The following is a 21,270-nucleotide window of genomic DNA, read 5'->3' as shown; positions in this document are numbered from 1 at the left end:
CCTCTTCCATTTGCCCAAAACAATAAGGCTTGGTACACCGTAATCTGTTTATACAACTTTTACGTCTCATACAATGTGGGTTGTATGTTTGCTGCCATGACCTCCTGATTTGTTTGATTGTGTTCCACATTTGGGGCACTTGAACATTTTTGAGCACAACTTGAACTTTTTTCGAGGCCTAATACTGACGATGCTAGAACGGTGCCGCTAAGGTATTCATATGAAGAAAACAAACAAGTGGCTCAGAGACTTCAGGATATTGTAAAATACTACATTATGATAAAGGAGTAAGTTTATTGTACTATTACAAGCGAGTTATATTATAGTTAGTTGAAATTTATACACTAAACACCGTTCCAGTCACCTCCGTTTTTAACAGAAGCACAGAATAAATAATAGTACTAAGTGTGAATCCGTTAGAAGTGGTTTTGAACTTCATGTGTTTCTAATTCTTACAATGCATACCTGAACTCTTTTTTAATTCATAGAACGCATTTCTAATTCTCAAAATCATAACAGAATTTCGTAGAACTACTGGCCGTTAGGACTTTAAAGTTTTGGCTAGAGTGGCGACTTATACCGGAAGACGAAGTGTTAGTAGGCATCCAGCAAGGAGGATGGACGATCTGATAAAGATCACGGGACGTCGTTGGCTGCGGCTAGTAAAATCTACGTTGTCTAGATCAGCAGGGGATCAGCAGGGGTCTCTAGCAGCAGAACAGTGCTCTTCTCGGGAGACTTAGATGATCCAAAACTTGGGGCTTAGCTTAAATACCTAATAACTGTGATTGTTGCAAATTTCACGTCACCCAAATTAGCTAACCGTTCACAAAGACAAATCTTTTTCAATTTTATTCTGATCAGTGAGGAGCAGCAATTCATTTGATATAATGATGATATAATAATAAATTTATATGCTTTCCGACCCGTGTGTACATTGCAGGTTCTTAGCAAACACTTCTAGCGCGTACAGCGTTACGCTGTGTGTCTACTACGGCTTTCACTTGGTTAGCGACTGCGTATTGCTGCTGGAGTGTTCTACGCTGGTAATGGTCTTATTTATCCTGTGTCCTTTTCTAAATAATAATATTCTTTTAAGATGCCACCGTGATGTAATCGAGCTTCACCGATATAGCCAAGCGAATTAGCTAGTTGAAATGGAAATATAGCACGGAGAAAAGATGGCCGTTGCGGCCGAAAAGTTCTCGGGAGACAGCTGATCGGTTAGCGCGGCGTAGGACGTCACGGAGATAGCCGGAGGACCTGGTAAAAGCCATGTGGTCTCTTGCCTTCATTAGTTCCCACAGCGATGAACCGTTCCAAGCTTTCATAAGTAGACAATAACAATTATTTTTGAACATGTCTTTTAATACTGGTCAGGTGAATATTGCTTGACTATATCTACTGCTTATTCTTAAGCGAATATGTTGTTTTACAGGATCCAGGTGCTGTGGCAACATACGGTTTACTGACGTTGGTGGTTTATCAACAGTTAACCAATTATCAGTGATATTTGAGCTTATTAGCTCCAAGGTACGCTTGCGGTCTTTTAAGGGTCAAATTGCATGAGAAGGGAATATTCTTCTTTCTTAAATTTAAGAGTTACGCTACCGGTGGAGTAACCGCCACTGTACACGGTCTTCGCTAGCTGTATGACTTCTTAATACGATACGATACGATTTCTCCTTCACCTGATCAAAATTAATAGGTACAAGACACTGATACGACACGACAATATCTTTTTAAATCTGCTGGAAGGAAAAGCAAAAAGAAGGCGGGACAGAGGAAGGCCAAGATTGACCTATTAGTAGGATTATAGTGTATGTTTTCTATTCAAATTCCAAATTGTTTCACGAATCCTTTTTCGGACAGACGGATCCTCTGGTCAACGCGGTGTATGGTTTACCGTGGGAGTGCATGGACAACAGCAACCGACGGACGGTGCTGATCCTGCTGCAGACTGTGCAACAGTCTCTGGCACTGAAAGCCTGCAACATGGTACCAGTCGGAGTGCAGACTATGCAGGCGGTAGTCACAATTAATAATCATCATCATCATCATCATCGAAAATACAAACTGAGACATGGATGCACAAAAAAAAAAGAAAAAGAGACCAGCGCTGGAAATCGAACCCAGGTCCTCAGCAATCCGTGCTGCGTGCTATAGCCCCTACACCACCGCTGGACAGGAATCTAGACACAAATTCTTCCTATGCATATATATCTCAGGTTGCTTATTTCTACTACGCTACTTATGCAGCAGCACTAGCGACATCTATGTTCCGCTCTCATCGAGAGACGTTACACTCTTTCGGAACCAACCGCTCACACAGACAAGAGATGACTAAGCAATCAAATAAATCAAAATATGATTGGTTTTTTGGAGTCTTTTTGTATTTTTTGTTTTTGTATTTTTTATTTCAACTCCAAATTTGTTACGTTTACGGGTATCCCGTGAAACATATCGAAATACAAACTGAGACATATGGATACACAGAAAAACCAGAAAACCAGAAAAGTAACAAACTTGGAGTTGAAAAAAAATAAAAAACAAAATGACTCCAAACCAATCTAATCATCATCATCGTTGCCCGCGACTCCGTCTGCGTAGAAATCGTTTAACGCTATCCCGCAGGAACTATGCATTTTCCAGGATAACAACGACTATCCTACGTCCTTCCCCGGAACTCGAACTATCTGTATACCGAATTTCATCTATAAACCGGTTCTGCGGTTTAGATTAGACGTGATGAACAGAAGAATTATAAACTTTCACAGTTATAATAATATTAGTTTTTTTTTATAGAAACATGATTTTTTATTAGTGGGATAGAATAACATATAGTTTTTATCCCGGAAAATTGTATAGTTCCCACCGGATAGTGATAAACGAGTTCTACGCGGTAACGCCTAGTTTTACAATATTTTTACCAGTGTCTACAATATTATAATCAAATTTAAATTACTTAAAAGCTTTTTCAATGTTTATAGTTCATTAGAACTTGAATAATTAATCCCATCGTTACTTTCCACTTTTCCGTATGTCTCTATCTATGCAATACATATTATTCAATGGCCTCCCGCCATCATACCTTCTTCTTGTCTGACTCCGGAGTAAAGGGGCTACCCGAGGTTTTCATCGATTTTTGACAAGTTGTGAATCGTATCTCCTACTTTTGCACTACAGGTAGAATTATAAGTCAAACGGCTATCGGCTCTCCAATCTTTTATCTCCATATTTGTCTACCGGATTTTGAAAAAAATGAATACTTCATTTTGTATGATTTTTTTTAACATTTTCTGAAAAAAACACTTATTTCGTATCTCTATTGACGTGATAGATCTAACATATACGAAATCTAAATATTTGGGTTCATCTTTGACGTTTCTAAAAACTGGTCGAGGGTTTTCATTTGAAACTACGAGTAATTAACACAAAGTTATGGCCTATTTTTATGGGTTATTATGGGTTATTTTTGGCCTAAAATTGTTCAACTTTGATGCGAAATATCTCGAAAACAATTAACTTTGAAGTAAATATGGGATACTATATTGCTTAAAGCCGTTGTTGTTAATATAATAAGCTACAAAAATCATTAGAAAACTAAGGAATTCAGATCGAAGGTCATTGGGGCATGGGATCCCTTTAATACGTCAGAGCTTCAGTAAACGGTTGAACTTTTTGTTTTCAGGTTATAAAAGCTTCGTTTTCTTATTTCATGATGCTAAGAACATTCGCCAATTAATTGCTAAGATCTGTTTGGGTAATTCCCGATCATTTAATGCATACTGTATTGCACAATTGAATTGTAACACAATTAATAAACCTCTAATATATTTACCAACCCGTATTTTTCTTGAAAACCTTCGTTTATCAAACTCAAACTCTTGCAAATCTTTTTATCAAGGATAATATAGTAATAGGTATGTAGACGACCTTATAACCCAGTAGAAAGGAGCCTGACTACGAAGCTTGAGGCCCCGGGTTCGAACCCCGATCGGGACAGATATTTGTACGAGTAATACGAACGTTTGTTCTTGAGATCTGTATTTAAGTAAGTATTCCTATTTAAGTATATATTTGTCCGTTGCGTAGTACCTATATCACAAGTTTTCTTTACTTTGAGACTAAATTAATTCGTGTCCCGTGTCCCCTGATATTCGTTTATTTAATGTTTTTAACCCCCGACGCAAAAAGAGGGGTGTTATAAGTTTGACCGCTATGTGTGTCTGTGTGTGTGTGTGTGTCTGTCTGTCAGTCTGTGGTACCGTAGCTCTTAAACGTAGTAAGATGAAGTTGTAATTTTGTTTAGTCTGTTAGTAGTTAATACGTAATATACTTACAAAATAACACAATATTAATGCGTAATTTGCTACATAATATTAATTCGATTTATATTTATACATAATTTAATAACTGTATTTATAATAATAAGTAATATTCTAATCGTAGTTACTGCTATGAAGCTTGAGCTTCAGAATTAAGTTTAGACCGTATACTAAAAAAAAAACCGGCCAAGAGCGTGTCGGACACGCCCGAAATAGGGTTCCGTAGCCATTACAAAAAAAATAAGTAACATTTTTCTAAGGATTTTGTATTTTATACGGAATCTTCCATAGTTTAGGTATATTTTATACCTTAGGCTGCTATTTACTCTTAAACTACTACTAATTCTCAAGAAAACTTTACCGTTATAGTTTTTCTTGAAAGTTTGATAAATATACTTACTACCATCCTGAATTTCTTCAAAATTTTCCACCCACCGGTTTGGACCACGTGCAGCAGCAGGTCGTCGCGCGCGCAGCGGGCGCAGTGCCCTTAGTTTAAGTTTTCGGTTACAAAATACGTCTCGATCGCGTTCGCGTTAAAATCTCAATTTGTATGCAAAACACGAACAGCGCCTCTAGCGGAACGTTTGCGATGTTCGTGTTTCCATACAAATCGAGATTTTAACGCGAACGCGGTCGAGACGTATTTTGTAACCGAAAACTTACACTAAGGGCACAGCTTGTGGGGCAGACATCTACCTAGTTCTCGTTAATGCAGGTCATTATCAGGTTCTTGAACACATGATAGAGAATTTAATATATGGATATAGATAAAATATTGCATGCAACTGTACGTAATTAGGCCTTAAAACACTCATGTGACTCTATTATGAAACCCACACTCGTGTTTTAAGGATCCCTATTACGATACAGTTGCATAATAGTATTTTATGCATTAGTTGTATAACAGGGTTCAAAAAAGGTGAGTGGCGTGAGTTACGATGTGAGCTTTAGCGAACATCGTAAGAAAAAGACGCCACGAGCTTTTTTTGACTTACTTATACAACGTTGAATACAATACTTTTTCTTCGACTGGATACTTATAAATTACAATACAAAATTAGAGAAATAGTAAACTTTAAACGTTTTCATATTTTACTAAAAAGTATGGCAAACGCAAAGAGAAGGTAAACAACAATAAACAAGTGACAAATATGAAAATGACAAAATTTGTCTAAGTTAAATTTTGTTTTTGATTCACTTTTACTTGCCTGTGACGATGTTAAAAATACGCGTTACTTATGTTGGCAGCGTTGGCAGGCTATGGATTATGTTCGGAAAGTTTTTATTCTGTATAAAACCATGTAAAATATGTAACTGGTTGCACCTTAGCCTGTCTGAACGTACGAATTAAGAAAAAAAAAGTAAGTGGTTGCAGTTAGCAGTATCGTTTTAGCAACATTACGATACAGTGCTGTTATGGGGAATAGACAATAAAGACTTTTCCAGAATCTTTTTATGTATGCTGTTATATTACTGTTCGTGATTAAGTAAATCACAGATTACAGTATAGGAGTAGAAAAAATACTATTACAGGCACCTGCGTTAAAATCGCCCACATAACAAAGCGTGCAAAAATATCTGTCACGTCCTGCCGGCTGACACGGTATTAACGAAGAAGATTTACGATTTAATACTTGGAAACATACTTACACTATTTTTAAGTCGGTTCGACCCGGGAAATTTAGTCGTATCAGATATTTTATGCACGCTTTTGCTGTGTCAGATATTGGTGCTAGTGACTGTAGAGTGTAGTCATGTAATAAAGCCATAGCGTCACGACACTGTAATAAATGGTTTAGCAGATAAAAAGGGCGTGGCCAACTAACAAGGATGGCTGCGGGAGAAACGTTTAAAGGCAAGGTGCATCATAATTGTAGAAATGAAACGTATATTTAAACCTGAAGGCGTCTTTCTAGCTAAGGGGTCATCCATAAGTACGGCATACAGACAGAGGTTCAAGCGGTTTGTGACCAGGAACAAAATAATAGCAATACGTGTGAAGTGTGGTAGGGGGGGGGTTGCTAAAAAGGGTCAAATATGGTGTGACGTGCACACTTTATGGATGGCGCCTAAAGAATCGTGTATACAGGGTGTAACATTCAGAACGGTCAGTATGCGAAAGTCTGAAACTATAAGACATACGAAGATCTCTTGTTAGGAACCATGTCATCGATTCTAGTAGCAGGAAAAACTCCATACAAACATTTAAGTGAAACTTGTACTCAGCTCGGGAATCGAACCCGAACGATTTGAAAAATAAAACTTACATTATTAATTCATTCTAGATATCTATCATACTTCATCATCATCATCATCCCCCTATATACGTCCCACTGCTGGACGAATGAGAGGGCTTGGGCCGTAGTTCCCACGCGGCCCAGTGCGGATTGGGAACTTCACACACTGCTTCGCAGGTTTTGCAGGTTTCCTCACGATGTTTTTCCTTCACCGTAAAGCTCGTGGTAAATTTCAATGTAATTTCGCACATGAATTTCGAAGCAACTCAGAGTGCGGGCCGGGGTTTGAACCCACGATCCTCTGCTGGAGGAACACACACATTAAACACATTACATTACTATATCAGTAAGATTGCAGATAATTTCATATTAACTTTGCCTTAAAATCATTATTCAGGGGGCAGTACTTTCGATAACGTTATAGATATTTGCATTCGAAACTGTACACTGTATGGAACGTGTTAAAATCGTTATAGCTTTGCGCTCGTATTCATAGCGAAATTGATAATCGAAATGCAGATTGAGCGTATGCAATAAAGTGCAGTTATGTGGTCGTGCTCGATTTAAATTCATGCTCATGGTTATTTGTTTCTCGTCTTTTATGTAGGTATATATTTTGTTGAACTTTTATCTGGCTAGTTCTACGAGCTTTTCACCCGTTATCAGTTTCCTGTCGCATATATTGAAGAAATGAGAGACCGACAGCAAGAATTGTAATGAATTGTAATTGTATACTACATGCACACCGGTGTAGTGCCGTTTCGGCAAAATATTTTTCGCCAAATTTCACTTCCCAAAAACTTATCGCAGTAGTTTCATTTCCCAAACGAATCTTTAGCATATTTACATTTCGCATTATATCCATTTGGTCTAATTATCATTTGGCATAATTTTACATTGACAAGTTTAATTACGACAACGTTTAATTACGGTTGAAACGCTCGTAGAAGTACTCATCTACAATCTGATCATCATCAGCCTACAGCAGTCCACTGCTGGACCTGGCCTCTTCCATGTCGCGCCACAACACTGTCTTCAGCCTCTTAAGGTCGTCCGTCCACTAATTCTTTGAGCAACAATCTCATCTACGATATCTCTCACAAATATTATATGGATTTGGTCTCGGAAGTAAGTAGCCGTGATCGCTTAGTGGTTTGACCTATGGCCTTTCAGGTTGAGGGTCGGGGGTTCAATATCCGGACTCGATAACCGAGTTTTTAAATATAATTGTGGGAAACAAACTAAATACCTAACTTAAGAAACATAATACAACTACACGATTATTTCCACTATGACACTCGGGATGTCTCGGTATCCTAAAGGTAAATTACAATCAAATTACGATAAATTACTATTTGCTATGTTTTTTACTACCAAGCTTTTTATGTTGTCTACTTGAGGGCGCTAAAATTGTAAGGTTAAAGCTGGTGCGCCCATTGTCTCCGCAAGAGGGAACTCTTCAACGGTTAATGGCATCGACTTTAAATTTGGTACGGATGTACAATTTGGATAACAATACAAGTACAGTCGAAAAAGTCGACAAGAAGATCGTTAAATTGAATTAAAAAAAAAAAATCATTGCTGGCAACTAATTATATTGATGCTGGATAGTTAAAAAAAACACAAACCTTCCCGTTTAGCAAGGCTGCCAAGTTACGAGTTTTTAGGCGAATAGCTTAGCGCATTTGTTGGTTAATTGATGGTCGGCTATAGAAAGAAACTCATGTTACCTTCAAGTCAAACGTTCTCACTAATATGGATAATCGGACAATCGTAGTCATTCCAAGTAGTTAACAGTGATTCATTTCAATTGCTTTCTTGAGATTTTGTTGTGTTGTACCAACCACCTAAATACATGAACACAGATAACCGTTGGGAGAGAAAAGTCCTCGGGTGGCGACCACGAACCGGAAGGCGAAGCGTTGGCAGGCCTCCCACCAGGTGGACTGACGACACCGACGACGAACCGGTGGACGCAAGTGACGACTTGTCGTTCGTTGTGGCGTCTTAAGAGAGAGGTCTTTATTCAGCACTGGACGTCTTTCGGATGATGATGATGAAAGTGTGGTGGTCAATCTAGCAGTATCTAATTCTTTTTAGTACCTAGTACTAGTACACAAGTGTAGTCTAATGGCATGATTAGGGAGTTCATAAAACCATGTTCCGGGCCGTTTAAACGAAGCCACTAGCTATCCAGCGCTAGCTGCCAGCATTGGCAAGAATAGAGCACCGGCCTGTGATACAAGACAGTAACTCCGCAAGCATAATCCAGGATTTCCAGAAATGAAATGAACCCAGTCGACCTCATCCAAATAACACGGGCCAGGCCAGCGCTGGCTTGTCTGGGGATCGGCGCCGCGTTACTGGCTTCGCCTATATCTTGCTTTAACCTTTGGTATGCCAGATGAGTCACATATAACTTCCATATAAGATCATCGGAAAAAATCCGGACGGATCCGTCACACGGCAGACGAAAGTAAAGTTTGGAAAAAATATTTATAAGTAAGTATGATTTAATTTTATAATCTCATCCTGTTGTTTCTAACTAACTTTTAGTCCAGGTGAAGACGTGTGGACACGCCATGCGTGTCTTTAGAAGTATCGAAGCTCATGTTCTAGTAATTAAAACCCTAGAAATACTAAATATATTTAATTATTGCAGTAATAAAACGCCACATGTAAATGATCACACAATTTTTTTTGCATAAATATGTACATCAGACGATATTCACATCTAATAGACCTGTTTTTAGGGTTCCGTAGCCAAAATGGCAAAAACGAACTTATAGTTTCGCCATGTCTGTCTGTCTGTCTGTCCGTCCGTCCGCGGCTTTGCTCGGGGACTATCAATGCTAGAAAGCTGTAATTTTTCACGGATATATATGAAAACTATGCCGACAAAATGGTATAATATTTTTTTTTATGGTCACATAGACCCATAGACGTAACGTGGGGGTTATTTTTTTTTCTCATCCAACCCTATAGTGTGGGGTATCGTTGGATAGGTCTTTTAAAACCATTTTTTGATTCAGTGATTTGTTTGCGAAATATTCAACTTTAAAGTGCAAATTTTCATTAAAATCGAGCGTTGTCCCCCACACCCCCACCCCCCTCCTAAAATCGAAACCGGTGGGTGGAAAAATTTGAAAAAATTCAGGAGATAGTAAGTATATCAAACTTACAAGGAAAACTATAACGGTTAAGTTTGCTGGATCTCAAAGCATTGGCAGAGAGGCACAGAATGGCGATTACTCCACCGACAAGAGCTACTCTTAAATACATGATGATGAGATAACAGAAGATAGCGAGGATGCGTTCAGCTCTCATTGGTATCTTTGCTGATCTGGGAGTCCGTCTCTCCGGACATGGTCGTGTTGTAGGCCCACGCTTCCACCTGGAACTTGTATAAATTCTCGAAGACCAGAAGCGGAATCCGAACCTGCGAGTTGACAAAAAAAACATCATTGAACAATGATGTAAACGAGGTTTACTATCATTTGGCAAACAACGTTTAACAAATGATCATTTCACAAAAAACGTTTCGCAAACTATTCATTTCACAACCACTTCATATCATTAACTATTCACATCACAAATGATCATTTGATAAATATACTTATTGTCACTTAGAACTCGGCATTAAACAGCGTCTATCGTCCATAGTGCAGTCTCGCATCCTTACTTTTTTCGGACACATATGTTGTAAAGGAGACGCAGCTATGGAGCGACTTGTGATCCAGGGGAAAGTCGAAGGCACTAGGCCACGAGGTAGATCTCCTATGAGATGGACAGACCAGGTCAAAGCAGCAATAGAAGGACCACTACACGCAAGCATAAGGAAGGTGGCTGTCAGGGAGGAATGGAGGCGTATTGTTAAGCTTGCTACTAGCACTATAAAATGATGACCACGACCACTCTGTCAAGAGTGAAACGACGAAGAAGAATTGTCACTTTACAAACACATCATACGATAAATCATAATTTTAAAAATATCCATTACCCAAACAACTCATTTTTCAAAGTAGTTATTTTACAAAACATCAATTTATAAATGATTATTTGACAAACTATTTACATAACATGTTTAAATTGGTACCTACGATTTGGTTCTCATGGCACGTTTTTGTTTCGAATTCCTTAAGGTTGCAGTCCTATCTAACCTAATAAACTACAGTTACTGACGGTAGTTAGTTTTTCTGAGTCGCAGTTCTAGCCTTACCTAACCCACTGTACTAGGAGCAGTTCGTTTTTTATTAGGGTTAGCAAAAGTTAGTTTTTCTTAGGGTCTCAGTTCTAACCTAATCTAATCTATTTATATTAGTCACTATTTGCTAAAGGGTTTGACTAGTACCTTTTAATATGAGCTCTCGATATTTCGGGTGCTGGATGCATCGAATCCTACTAATATTATAAACTAGCGTTTACCCGCGGCTTCGCTCGCATAAATCATTAGATACAGCAGTTGAATTGAAATTCCTGAACTGAAAATTTCCTAAAATTAGACCGTGGTTTTCATTGACGTTAAATTATTTCATGACCCGTGAGATAAAAAGTAACCTATGTGTTATTCCAGATGTCCAGCTACCTACATACCAAATTTTATGACTCTAAGCACAGCGGTTATTAGTTCGAGATTCTATCCCTGTCCCGTGGGAACATCGGGATAAAAAGTAGCCTATGTGTTATTCCAGACGTCCAGCTACCTACATACCAAATTTCACGACTCTAAGCCTAGCGGTTCTTATTTATGTATTTTATCCCTATCCCGTGGGAATATTGGGATAAAAAGTATCGCGATATTAGATAACTGGACAACTGGAAACACATAGAGGAGATTTTTTTATGTTTTAATGTTTTAATACTGAAATATAGCAATTTCGGGGGTTTTAAAATGTTTTAAGTTGGTTAGGTTATGCAGGCAGCCCCGTTCGGATAACTTACCTTTACTTCAGTAGTATCTAAATTCCACACTTTTGGATTTCCGATCTGATATGGCATCCCCACTTTAACACATATAATGACTGTGTCTCTCATGCTGGCAATCTGTAAAATAATAAATAAATAAATATCCCGTGAAAGTAACAAATTTGGAGTTGAAATAAAAAATACAAAAAGACTTCAAAAAACTAATCATAATTTGATTGCTTAGTAACGACATCTCTTGTCTGGGTGAGCGGTTAGTTCCGAAAGAGTGTGACATCTGTCGACGAAACATAGATGTCGCTAGTGCTGCTCCTTAAATAAGCAACCTGAGATATGTATGTCCAGCAGTGGTGTAGCGGAGTGTTGCTGAGGACCTGGGTTCAATTCCCAGTGCTGGTCTCTTTTTCTGGTTTTTCAGTGCATCCATGTCTCAGTTTGTATTTTTGACACAGGATAGTTTTGCGTGCAATAGCTGGTGCGGTATAAATGTAAAATTTGAAGAATGAATACCCAAATTGTCATTTGACTGTTATTTTTTCTCACCTCCAAATAGTATGTCAAATAGGTCTTTGTAAGCGGTTTGACGGAAAACACCTCGTGGTAGAACCGGAAGAGGTCGAGGGCGGAGCGGCCGCGGTCGTAGCAGCGCAGGCCACCCATCCACCAGTGGCCGACCCACGCGTGGCCCACGCGGTCTGACGGCGTGTCCGACGCTCGGGGCATCATGAAACCTGGCGTACAATACACATTATTATGAGAGGTCGAGGACGGTCGTAGCAGCGCCGGCCGTCCATCAACCAGTGGCAACCCCCAAATTACACGCAATTTCAATGTAAAGTCCCGACTGTTTCAAGGCTCCAGCAAAAATATAATTTTCCAAAAGGATCATCATCATCAGCCGGAAGACGTCCACTGCTGAACAAAGGCCTCCCTCTTAGAACGCCACAATGAGCGACCACTCGCCACTTGCATCCACCGGTTTCCCGCAACTCTCACGATGTCGTCAGTCAACCTGGTGGGAGGCCTGTCAACGCTTCGTCTTCCGTATCGTGGTCGCCACTCGAGGATTTTTTCCAAAAGGATACCATCGCCGAAAGATTGTGAGAACCGCTGGTTTAGAGAATTACACAGCTATCTTAACAAGCCACTCACCGAAGGGGTCGTCCTTAGCAAAAGCCCCGACAGCCTTCCCGGTGATGGCGGCAGTTATCCAGGGCACGTACGGGTACAACAGTATGTGCCGTGGCGGCGCGGGGGGGCGGCGCGTGCGCAGCGGGTCGGGGCAGGGGGACCCGCCTGCGAAACATTTGGTTAATTGAGTTTGAAGTAACAAATAAAAAAACCGGCCAAGAGCGTGTCGGACACGCCCGAAATAGGGTTACGTAGTCATTACGAAAAAATTAAGTAATATTTTTCAAAGGATTTCGTATTTTGTACGGAATAGTTATTCCAAGTTTATCTTATTACATATATTTTATACCTTAGGCTGCTATTTACTCTTAAACTACTAATAATTCTCAAAAAAATTTAACCGTTATAGTTTTCCTTGTAAGTTTGATATACTTAACTACCGAACTTGAATTTTTTCAAATTATTCCAACTACCGGTTTAGATTTTAGAGGGTGGGACCCAAAAAAAAATATAAAAATTTGCACTTTAAAGTTGAATATTTTGCAAAAAAATCGTTTTAGCAACCCCCTAATAGTTTTAAAAGACCTATCCAACAGTACCCCACACTACAAGATTGGATGAGAAAAAAAATCACCCCTACTTTACGTCTATGGGAGGTACCCCCTCTAAAAAAATTTTTTTTATTTTTTTATTGTACCATTTTGTCACCATAGTTTAAATATATTTTATATTCGTGCAAAATTACAGCTTTCTAGCATTGATAGTCCCTGAGCAAAGCCGCGGACAGACAGACAGACAGACAGAATGGCATGGCGAAACTATAAGGGTTTCATTTTTGCCATTTTGGCTACGGAACCCTAAAAACATTTATTCGTGACATAACATGAAGAGATAAAAAATAAGGTAAAATTAAAAAATAATCAGCATGATTAAGAATGTGTTTTTCATAAACCAATAGAAACGCTTCTTACAAGCTTTTATTTAGTTTCATCTGTCCCGTTGTCTGTCTGTCTGTCTGTAATCAAATCTTGCAAGTTAAATTTGACCAACTTCCAGTAGTCAGATTGACTTGAAATTTGGAATAATTATGTAAATCGCGTGACAATACAATAATCTAGTGTAGTGATATCCTGGTAGTCCAGCCAAGGAACTCTTAAACGGTTAATAGTATCGACTTGAAATTTGGTATGCAAATGTAGTTTGGGTGACAATGCAAGTACAGTCAACAAAAAGTACAGTCAGCAAAAAAAACTTGTATTAAAAGTGAAATTTTTATGGTTAGGTTATTTTACCTATCCTCCCACAGCTCATCTCTAGTGGAAACAGATGAGCGGAGCGAGGCGAGGTAAATAAAGGTTTCCTATTGGTTAATGAAAAGCACATTCTTCGCAACACATCCTAGCAAATCTCTGGCGGAAACGGAGCCGATATGGACCCCTGACCAGTTAAGGTCTACCTTGGGATAGGGATACGATGGACCAATGGCCGGTGTGCTCGTGGACAACGTTGGGGGCACCGGAACGGAACCCGCAGCCCGTGGTGCACGCTATGCGGTCCTTCACTATTTGAGTGCCGTTCTGTAATCAAGAATCGTTCTTGAGAAGTCTCTTCGTTCCATTTAGGATACAAACGTAGTCCCGGTCTCATTTGACAACTAGGCAACAGAAATAGATGAAATTTTGTAAGTATGGACTAGACGTAATTATCTATGCCTGTGGTTTTCAGATTTTCATATTGAATGTGTAATATCAGAATTACAGGAGCTCAAAAGTCGTAAAAAAAAAGAGGTCAACTTTGCACGAGAATTACAGACTAATCAAGCATTTTTACAAAAATCGAAAAAACCACAGGCATAGAAAATATAATTAATATCTTGATTGTAAAATATCATTGATTTCTGTGCTATACTTTTCGTATAATATGAGGACAACGAAACCCAAAATCCAACCGCCCAAATCTTGAAAAGCCTACAGCTATCTCGATATAAATTACGGACGTCGTTGCGGAAGGCATGGGGGGGACGGCTGCGAGCGCTTATGTCACGAGCGATAAAGACAGCAATATCCCAAACGAATAAATAACGCGGCCGCGCAGGGAAACTCTTCTTAATATAATTAGTCTGCGTTTCCACCAGACATGTGCGAGGAATGTGCTTTTCATCAACCAATAGAAACACTTCATTTACCTACCTCGCACAGCACATCTCTAGTGGAAACAGCTGAGCAGAGCGAGGCGAGGTAAATGAAGCGTTTCTGTTGGTTCATGAAGAACACATCTCTGGTGGTAGCGCAGCTTAATTCGGGAGGCGTGAGCAAGACTAGCCCCACAAACTCAGTAATTGATAATGGATTGTTGACAATCATAATTTATGTAAAACCTCCACACTGTTACCGGTTGGTCGTCCCAAGTACCACTGGAGGGACAAGGTCCAGAGAGACCTTTGCAGGTGGTAGGACCTCGTGCAAGGTCCGCCCGGATTGCTACCACCATCTTGCTCGCTAATCCTGCCGTGAAGCAGCAGTGCTTGCACTGTTGTGTTTCGGCGTGGAGAGTAAGACAGCCTGTAAAATTACTCTAGGCCTCTAGGTTGGCAACGCATCTGCAATACCCCTGGTGTTGCAGATGTATATGGGCGGTGGTGATCTCTTACCGTCAGGAGACCCACTTGCTCGTTTGCCATCCAATCGAATAAAATAAATACCTTTTGGATCTCGGGATCAAAAGCTGGCAAGAGCTGGCCCAAGATCGTAAAGCATGGCGTTGACTGCTGTTGAAGGCCAAGATCCGGATAGTACTTGAAAAAGTTTGCTTACGTCAGGCTGGTCGTACAGGTAGCAGAGCTCTCTCGGCAATAAAGCAATGCGCGAAACATCTTTCTCTTCTTCTATGAAATCTCGAGGAACATCTGCAAAGTCACAAATGGATGTGAGTTGTTTAATGAACCAATACCTTAGGGCCTCACAAGCAGAATTCCAACTGCAATGGAACTGCCAACAGCCGACTCCGCTTAGATTTAGGTAAAAATCAGGGATAAGACCGCCTTTGTACTGAGCACGTTTTTTGTTGTAACCTTTTTGTATTTTTTGTAACAATAAACAGTATAAACAACAACAACAATATCATTAATTAGTTAGTTATCATTAGTTATTTAAACCTTCGGTACCGGGACCTCAAGCTTCTTACTCAGATTCTGTAACCTATCCGGTCTGTCTGTATGTCCTATTGCTATTTCATTGCAGTCGGTCAAACTATGTTGGCTGCGGGAAAAAGGATAGAAGGTCGGTAGTTGTGATTACATTGAAGTGTAAAGCTTACCACTAACAAAGTCGATGTGGTAGATCTTTTCCCTGATCTGCTTGCCGCTTCGCTCTATAAGGAAGTTCTTAAACGGCAAACAAACGGGTAGCACGTATTCTGAAAAAAAGTAGTTTTTTTACTGATCGAGGGTGAAGGAAAGTAAGCAAAGTAATGTTTTATTAAATATAATGACCCGGATAACTCACGTCTTAAATCGAGTTTAGCTCGACATGTTTCGGGCTAATCCGTAGCCCTTCGTCTTCGGAGCAACGCCACTCAGCGGCTGCTGCAACACGCGCACTGCGCGCCGCTGCTCTGCTCGCGCTAAACAACAACATGTCGAGCTAAACTCGATTTAAGACGTGAGTTATCCGGGTCATTATATTTAATATGAGTGAATCTCACGGTAGTTTCATGTTCAAAAGTAATGTTTTACTTAATTATCCGAAACCATGGGTTCAAATCCCCGGCTCGCACCTCTGAGTTTTTCCAAATTCATGTGCGAAATTACATTTTTACCACGAGCTTAATGGTGAAGGAAAACAAACAAACCTGCGAAGCAATTCAATGGTTTGTGTGAAGTTCCCAATCCGCACTGGGCCCGCGTGGGAACTACGGCCCAAGCCCCCTCATTCTGACAAGAGGCCTGTACTCAGCAGTGGGACGTATAGATGCTGGGGTAATGATTGTAATCATTCCGAGCTACGAGTATACCTACTATCGTTTCAATATGGTGATATGATGAAAGCCTCACTGGATTTGACAGCCGTGATGAGCTTCATAAGAGCCACGCTGGTCTTCGCCCCGAAGTGCTTGTACTCCGGATGCAGCAGAACATCTGCCAGTGGCATCAGCAGTATGGCGGGCTCGCACTCTGCCTTCTGGTCGGCCAGGTCCTGGACTGTCGTGTGGCACTCCCGCTCGTCCCGTTCGTAGTCGCCGAAGACCACGTTGCCTCTGGGAGGTAAAGGGAACTCTCATTACGCTGAATACTAATTTCAATGTTTATGATAGGTACAGTTCAATATAACCTAACCTAACCAACAAAAAGTTGGAAAACCGCCGACTTTCTCACTACAAAGTTCAATGTCTCAAAAACGGCTGAACTGATTTTGATAAAACATGTCTAAGAACCATTGCTAGAAAACCTGCTATCAAATAAAAGAAACCGCATTCAAATCGCTCCACCCGTTTAAGAGCTACGGTGCCACAGACAAACACAGACACACGTCATAGCGGTCAAATTTATAACACCCCTCTTTTTGCGTAGGGGGTTAAAAATGACCTTATTGTATACCACAATAGTACCTAAGGGATACAGAAAACAGATACACAAAGAGAAAATTGCAAGGTCAGCAATTGGTGAACTCGTCTAGGCAACTTTTTTTACCAAAAAGAAGTATAAAGGGTGCAATGTGGCGTCCGTTTCTGAGGTTAATGGAATGAGAACCGAAATTGACAGCTGCTTAGGGTTACTTACAAGGCGTATCCATCAGGTATCTGTGCTGCGTCTTCGGCTGTGGACAGCACGAACTGGCGGCTGATGAGGATCACGCGAGGCACCCGGAAGTAGTGAGGGGTCCCGTTTTTAACTAGAAAAAGGAGTTTCTAGAATTATAAAATTTCCACCAGCTCTAAAAATATGTACCATTTTTTATTATGAGAGGAAGGCAAACGAGCAAGCGGGTCAGCGGGTCATCTGATGAGAAATGAACACCACTGCCCATGAGTATCAACTACTGACGGAGAGTTATTGGTCCATTGCCGGCTTCGATCAACAATACAATTGTTGATCGAAGATTCCCGGCCTTGAAAGTATAAGCGCTTTTCTTGAAAGCCCCGATGTCATAATGATTTAACATAAGACCCAAGTCAATTTTCGATTATTAGTTGGTGAACTTGGAGGGAAAAAAGAAAGCTCTGTCGTATCATGTCCGTTGACTGTCACTTTAAACCTTGTTGATCGAAGCTTTTAGCGTAAATTACGTCACTACAGCATGAATGTTTTATCCTATATATCCAAAACAAAACCATTATTATTTGACGTTTGTATCGTTACCAGTTTCGATTTTACATACAAATATTTCCTTTCTTATGTCTATCCTCTAGAAGAGCAAGTTTTCAAAAGTCAATAAGTACCATCGACTTTACTCATTTACAATAGATAGCTAAAATTGTTTCTTCTTTTGTTTCAATTTTACCTTCAACATCTTTTTTACCCCTTAAGGACTTTCTCCAAAAATCTTCGTCATTATCATCATTATCATCATCATCATCATCATCATCTTGATCAAGAAACATACTATTTAGACTAATCACCCTACATCTCATGTTGTAACTATTAACAATGTAACTTTTTGTCATTAAACATTATTATTATTATTATACCATGAATGTATTGTAATGCCCCAAGCCAGGTGAACTGAAGCTCCGAGAGAGGACCCTCATCAGGGTCGAAAGCAGGGTCATCGTGGCAGTCGATGAACTGGCTCCATACCAAGGTTACAACTGAGAACAATATTACACTCCTACAAAATGTATAATATGTCGGCGGCCGATCGTAAAATACGCCAGATCATGAAATTCCTAGGCATATCGTGAAATGGCGCCATTTTATGAATTGGCTCAGCGACATCCGCCATACCGTTTAACGATTTGTCTAGTGACGTTTAGGCAGATCATGAAATTCCTAGGCATATCATGAAACGCCGCCATACTGGTTATCGTTGAGATCACAATTCATACTATACTAACCACTTCTCGCTTCGCTCGATGTACAACTGTGCCCGGTATAGAAGTAGGAATATCGACGAATGCGTTGCTCTAATCAATCTGCCGTATTGTTTCTCAGGCACATCGTGATATGCCTGGCCAACTTTTAGGCATATCTATCATGAAATGGCGCCATTTTACTCAGAGGGCTTGGGCCGCAGTTCCCGCATAGGCTCAGCTTGGATTGGGAACTTCAAACACAACGCGAAATCTTACGCAGGAGAAGGGCTATGCTAACACTTGATTTTCATAGATACCTACCGACATTGGACGGAAACCTCGACGCGCGAGTCCGACTAGTTTCCGTCTTAGAATTATTATTTTACATGTAGAATTCCTTTATCGCTATCCCGCGGGCACTATGCAATTTTTCGGTATAAAAACTATCCTATATCTGTCCCCGGGACTCAAACTATCTGTATACTGGATTTCATCTAAATCGGTTCAACTGTTTCAGACGTGATGAGGTAACAAACAAACAAACAGACTTACAAACTTTCGCATTAAAAATATAGTGGGATATACCCTATTCATCATCCCAGCCTATATACGTCCCACTGCTGGGCACAGGCCTCCTCTCAGAACAAGAGGGCTTGGGCCATAGTTCCCACGCGGGCCCAGTGCGGATTGGGAACTTCACACGCACCATTGAATTGCTTCGCAGGTTTGTGCAGGTTTCCTCACGATGTTTTCCTTCACCGCAAAGCTCGTGGTAAATTTCAAATGTAATTCCGCACATGAATTTCGAAAAACTCGAGGTGCGAGCCGGGGTTTGAACCCACGACCCTCTATTTGAGAGGCGATAGGTCAATCAAACCACTAGGCCACCACGGCTTATACCCACGGGATATACCCTATCAGAATGTAATATTAAAATATACTCACCGCAGATCAAAACAGCTAAAATCAGCGGTTTCTTCCACATCGAAAACAGTTGAACAGATACTGCGCGGGCGCAGAAATTTTGCTCAAGATGCTTATTGTTTATGAATGCGTGTTGATCGAGGCAGCGGATGCATCTCCGAAGCAAGCATTACGCATCTTAAGAATCACGTCATTAAACAAAATTTGTCTCCTCTCTAAAATTACACTAACATTTTACGCATAGTTTAATTTTGCGAGCTGACATATATTTTGTTAAACTCCGACGCAATGAAAGAAGTGTTATAAGTTTTAAGTTTGACCGCTATGTGTGTCTGTTTGTCAGTCTGTGTGTCTGTGGCACCGTAGCTCTTAAACGGGTAGACTGATTTAGATGCGTTTTTTTTTATAATAATAATAATAATCTGTTTATTTCTTAGAATATGGTACAAAAGATGGTCGAATTACATTAAGTGCGTCATATCCTGCCTCATCGGCGTAGAAATGTTAGAAATACAATTTTATATTCGTTAAATTAAATTAAATTATCCAATTATTGGCGCAAAAATTACCTAAGGTTAATTTACAATTACAATATTATACAATCTTATAGAATACATTAGTTTAATAATAATTCAGGAACTCATTAATTTAATAGAAACACATGTCAAGCAACCAATTAAACAATTTCTTCTGAAATTTATTTACATCTAGTGATTTTATGTCATTTGGAATCTTATTATATATTTTAATAGACATTATATATACATTTTTACCATATATTTTCATTTTTTGTCTGGGAACATACAGTTTGTTTGGATATCTTCCATTTGTTTTTTTACGAACGGTATCATATAAAGGAAACCGAAATTATTTGAAAGCATGAAAATATGAGGAGGAGGTGACCTATAGTCGTCTACCTCACCTACAATACTATCAAGTCTTCAATCTTCAATCACTCTTCAATCTTCAAAATCTCTCTTAAACTCCTCTTTAAATCCTCGTGCTGAGGCACCGACTTCAGACTGGTAGAAAATTATTTCCATGGTTTTTTTTAGTCGGTTCAATTTTTGTTATATTTTTTTTCTATTCCATCTTTAAAACTGTCCTTCTGACTTTGACCTGCCAGTGAATGAAATCTGACGCCTTATCATGTCATTTCTTTCTGCCACACCGAATAATATGAAAAAAAAAAAGACGGATCGAGTATCATCTGTAGCTCTCAACCTTGACGCTGGCAAAATTGTCCCATTGGACAAACGCCATAAAAAGAAAAAAAAAAAATATATATTTTTTTTTTTCTTTTTTTTTTATTCGACTGGATGGCAAACGAGCAAGTGGGTCTCCTGATGGTAAGAGATCACCACCGCCCATAGACAACTGCAACACCAGGGTATTGCAGATGCGTATAGATGTGTGGATATATGAGGGTAGAAAGAGACGGTAAATACGGACCTTGGTTGTAATGCATTCCGTGTGCACTATTTGCACTCAAAGCGGTGGCGCCATCATAATTTCTATGCACCACGTGGCTAAAATGCAGCGCTTGCAACAGTTAGATTTATGATTCACTTGACATGTCCACATTTAAATGGTTATAAACACTGGTGCACACTGTCAAACAAGCTTTTTATACAAAAAAAAAACTTTATAAGTATTCTATTGGTGGGAATTTGCATTTTTGTTTGATAAACAAGCCTTATAGTGAAATAAGCCCG

The 21,270-nt window shown here is 39.7% G+C and overlaps 2 protein-coding genes across 2 annotated transcripts; one reads left to right on the top strand and one right to left on the bottom strand.

The window, feature by feature from the left end:
- The first annotated feature begins 1,503 nt into the window (after positions 1–1,503).
- Positions 1,504–3,820, top strand: LOC141440500 (uncharacterized). Its single transcript, XM_074105026.1, has 3 exons — positions 1,504–1,533; positions 1,873–2,028; positions 3,692–3,820. The coding sequence occupies exons 2-3, from the start codon at positions 1,918–1,920 to the stop codon at positions 3,743–3,745; spliced, it is 165 nt and encodes a 54-aa protein (XP_073961127.1). The 5' UTR covers positions 1,504–1,533; positions 1,873–1,917; the 3' UTR covers positions 3,746–3,820.
- A 5,945-nt stretch (positions 3,821–9,765) lies between these two features.
- On the bottom strand, positions 9,766–19,657 carry LOC141440162 (uncharacterized). Its single transcript, XM_074104625.1, has 11 exons — positions 19,577–19,657; positions 18,308–18,427; positions 17,400–17,511; positions 16,674–16,876; positions 15,938–16,036; positions 15,436–15,527; positions 14,079–14,199; positions 12,644–12,787; positions 12,035–12,222; positions 11,510–11,611; positions 9,766–10,007 (listed from the first exon to the last, which is right to left on the bottom strand). The coding sequence occupies exons 1-11, from the start codon at positions 19,614–19,616 to the stop codon at positions 9,885–9,887; spliced, it is 1,344 nt and encodes a 447-aa protein (XP_073960726.1). The 5' UTR covers positions 19,617–19,657; the 3' UTR covers positions 9,766–9,884.
- Positions 19,658–21,270: the final 1,613 nt, after the last annotated feature.

The sequence above is a fragment of the Choristoneura fumiferana genome, chromosome 22 (genome assembly GCF_025370935.1).
Source record: "Choristoneura fumiferana chromosome 22, NRCan_CFum_1, whole genome shotgun sequence".
NCBI classification, from domain to species: Eukaryota; Metazoa; Arthropoda; class Insecta; order Lepidoptera; family Tortricidae; genus Choristoneura; species Choristoneura fumiferana.
The sequence above is the reverse complement of the archived record's forward strand: the minus strand, read 5'-3'. Positions and strand labels throughout refer to the sequence as shown.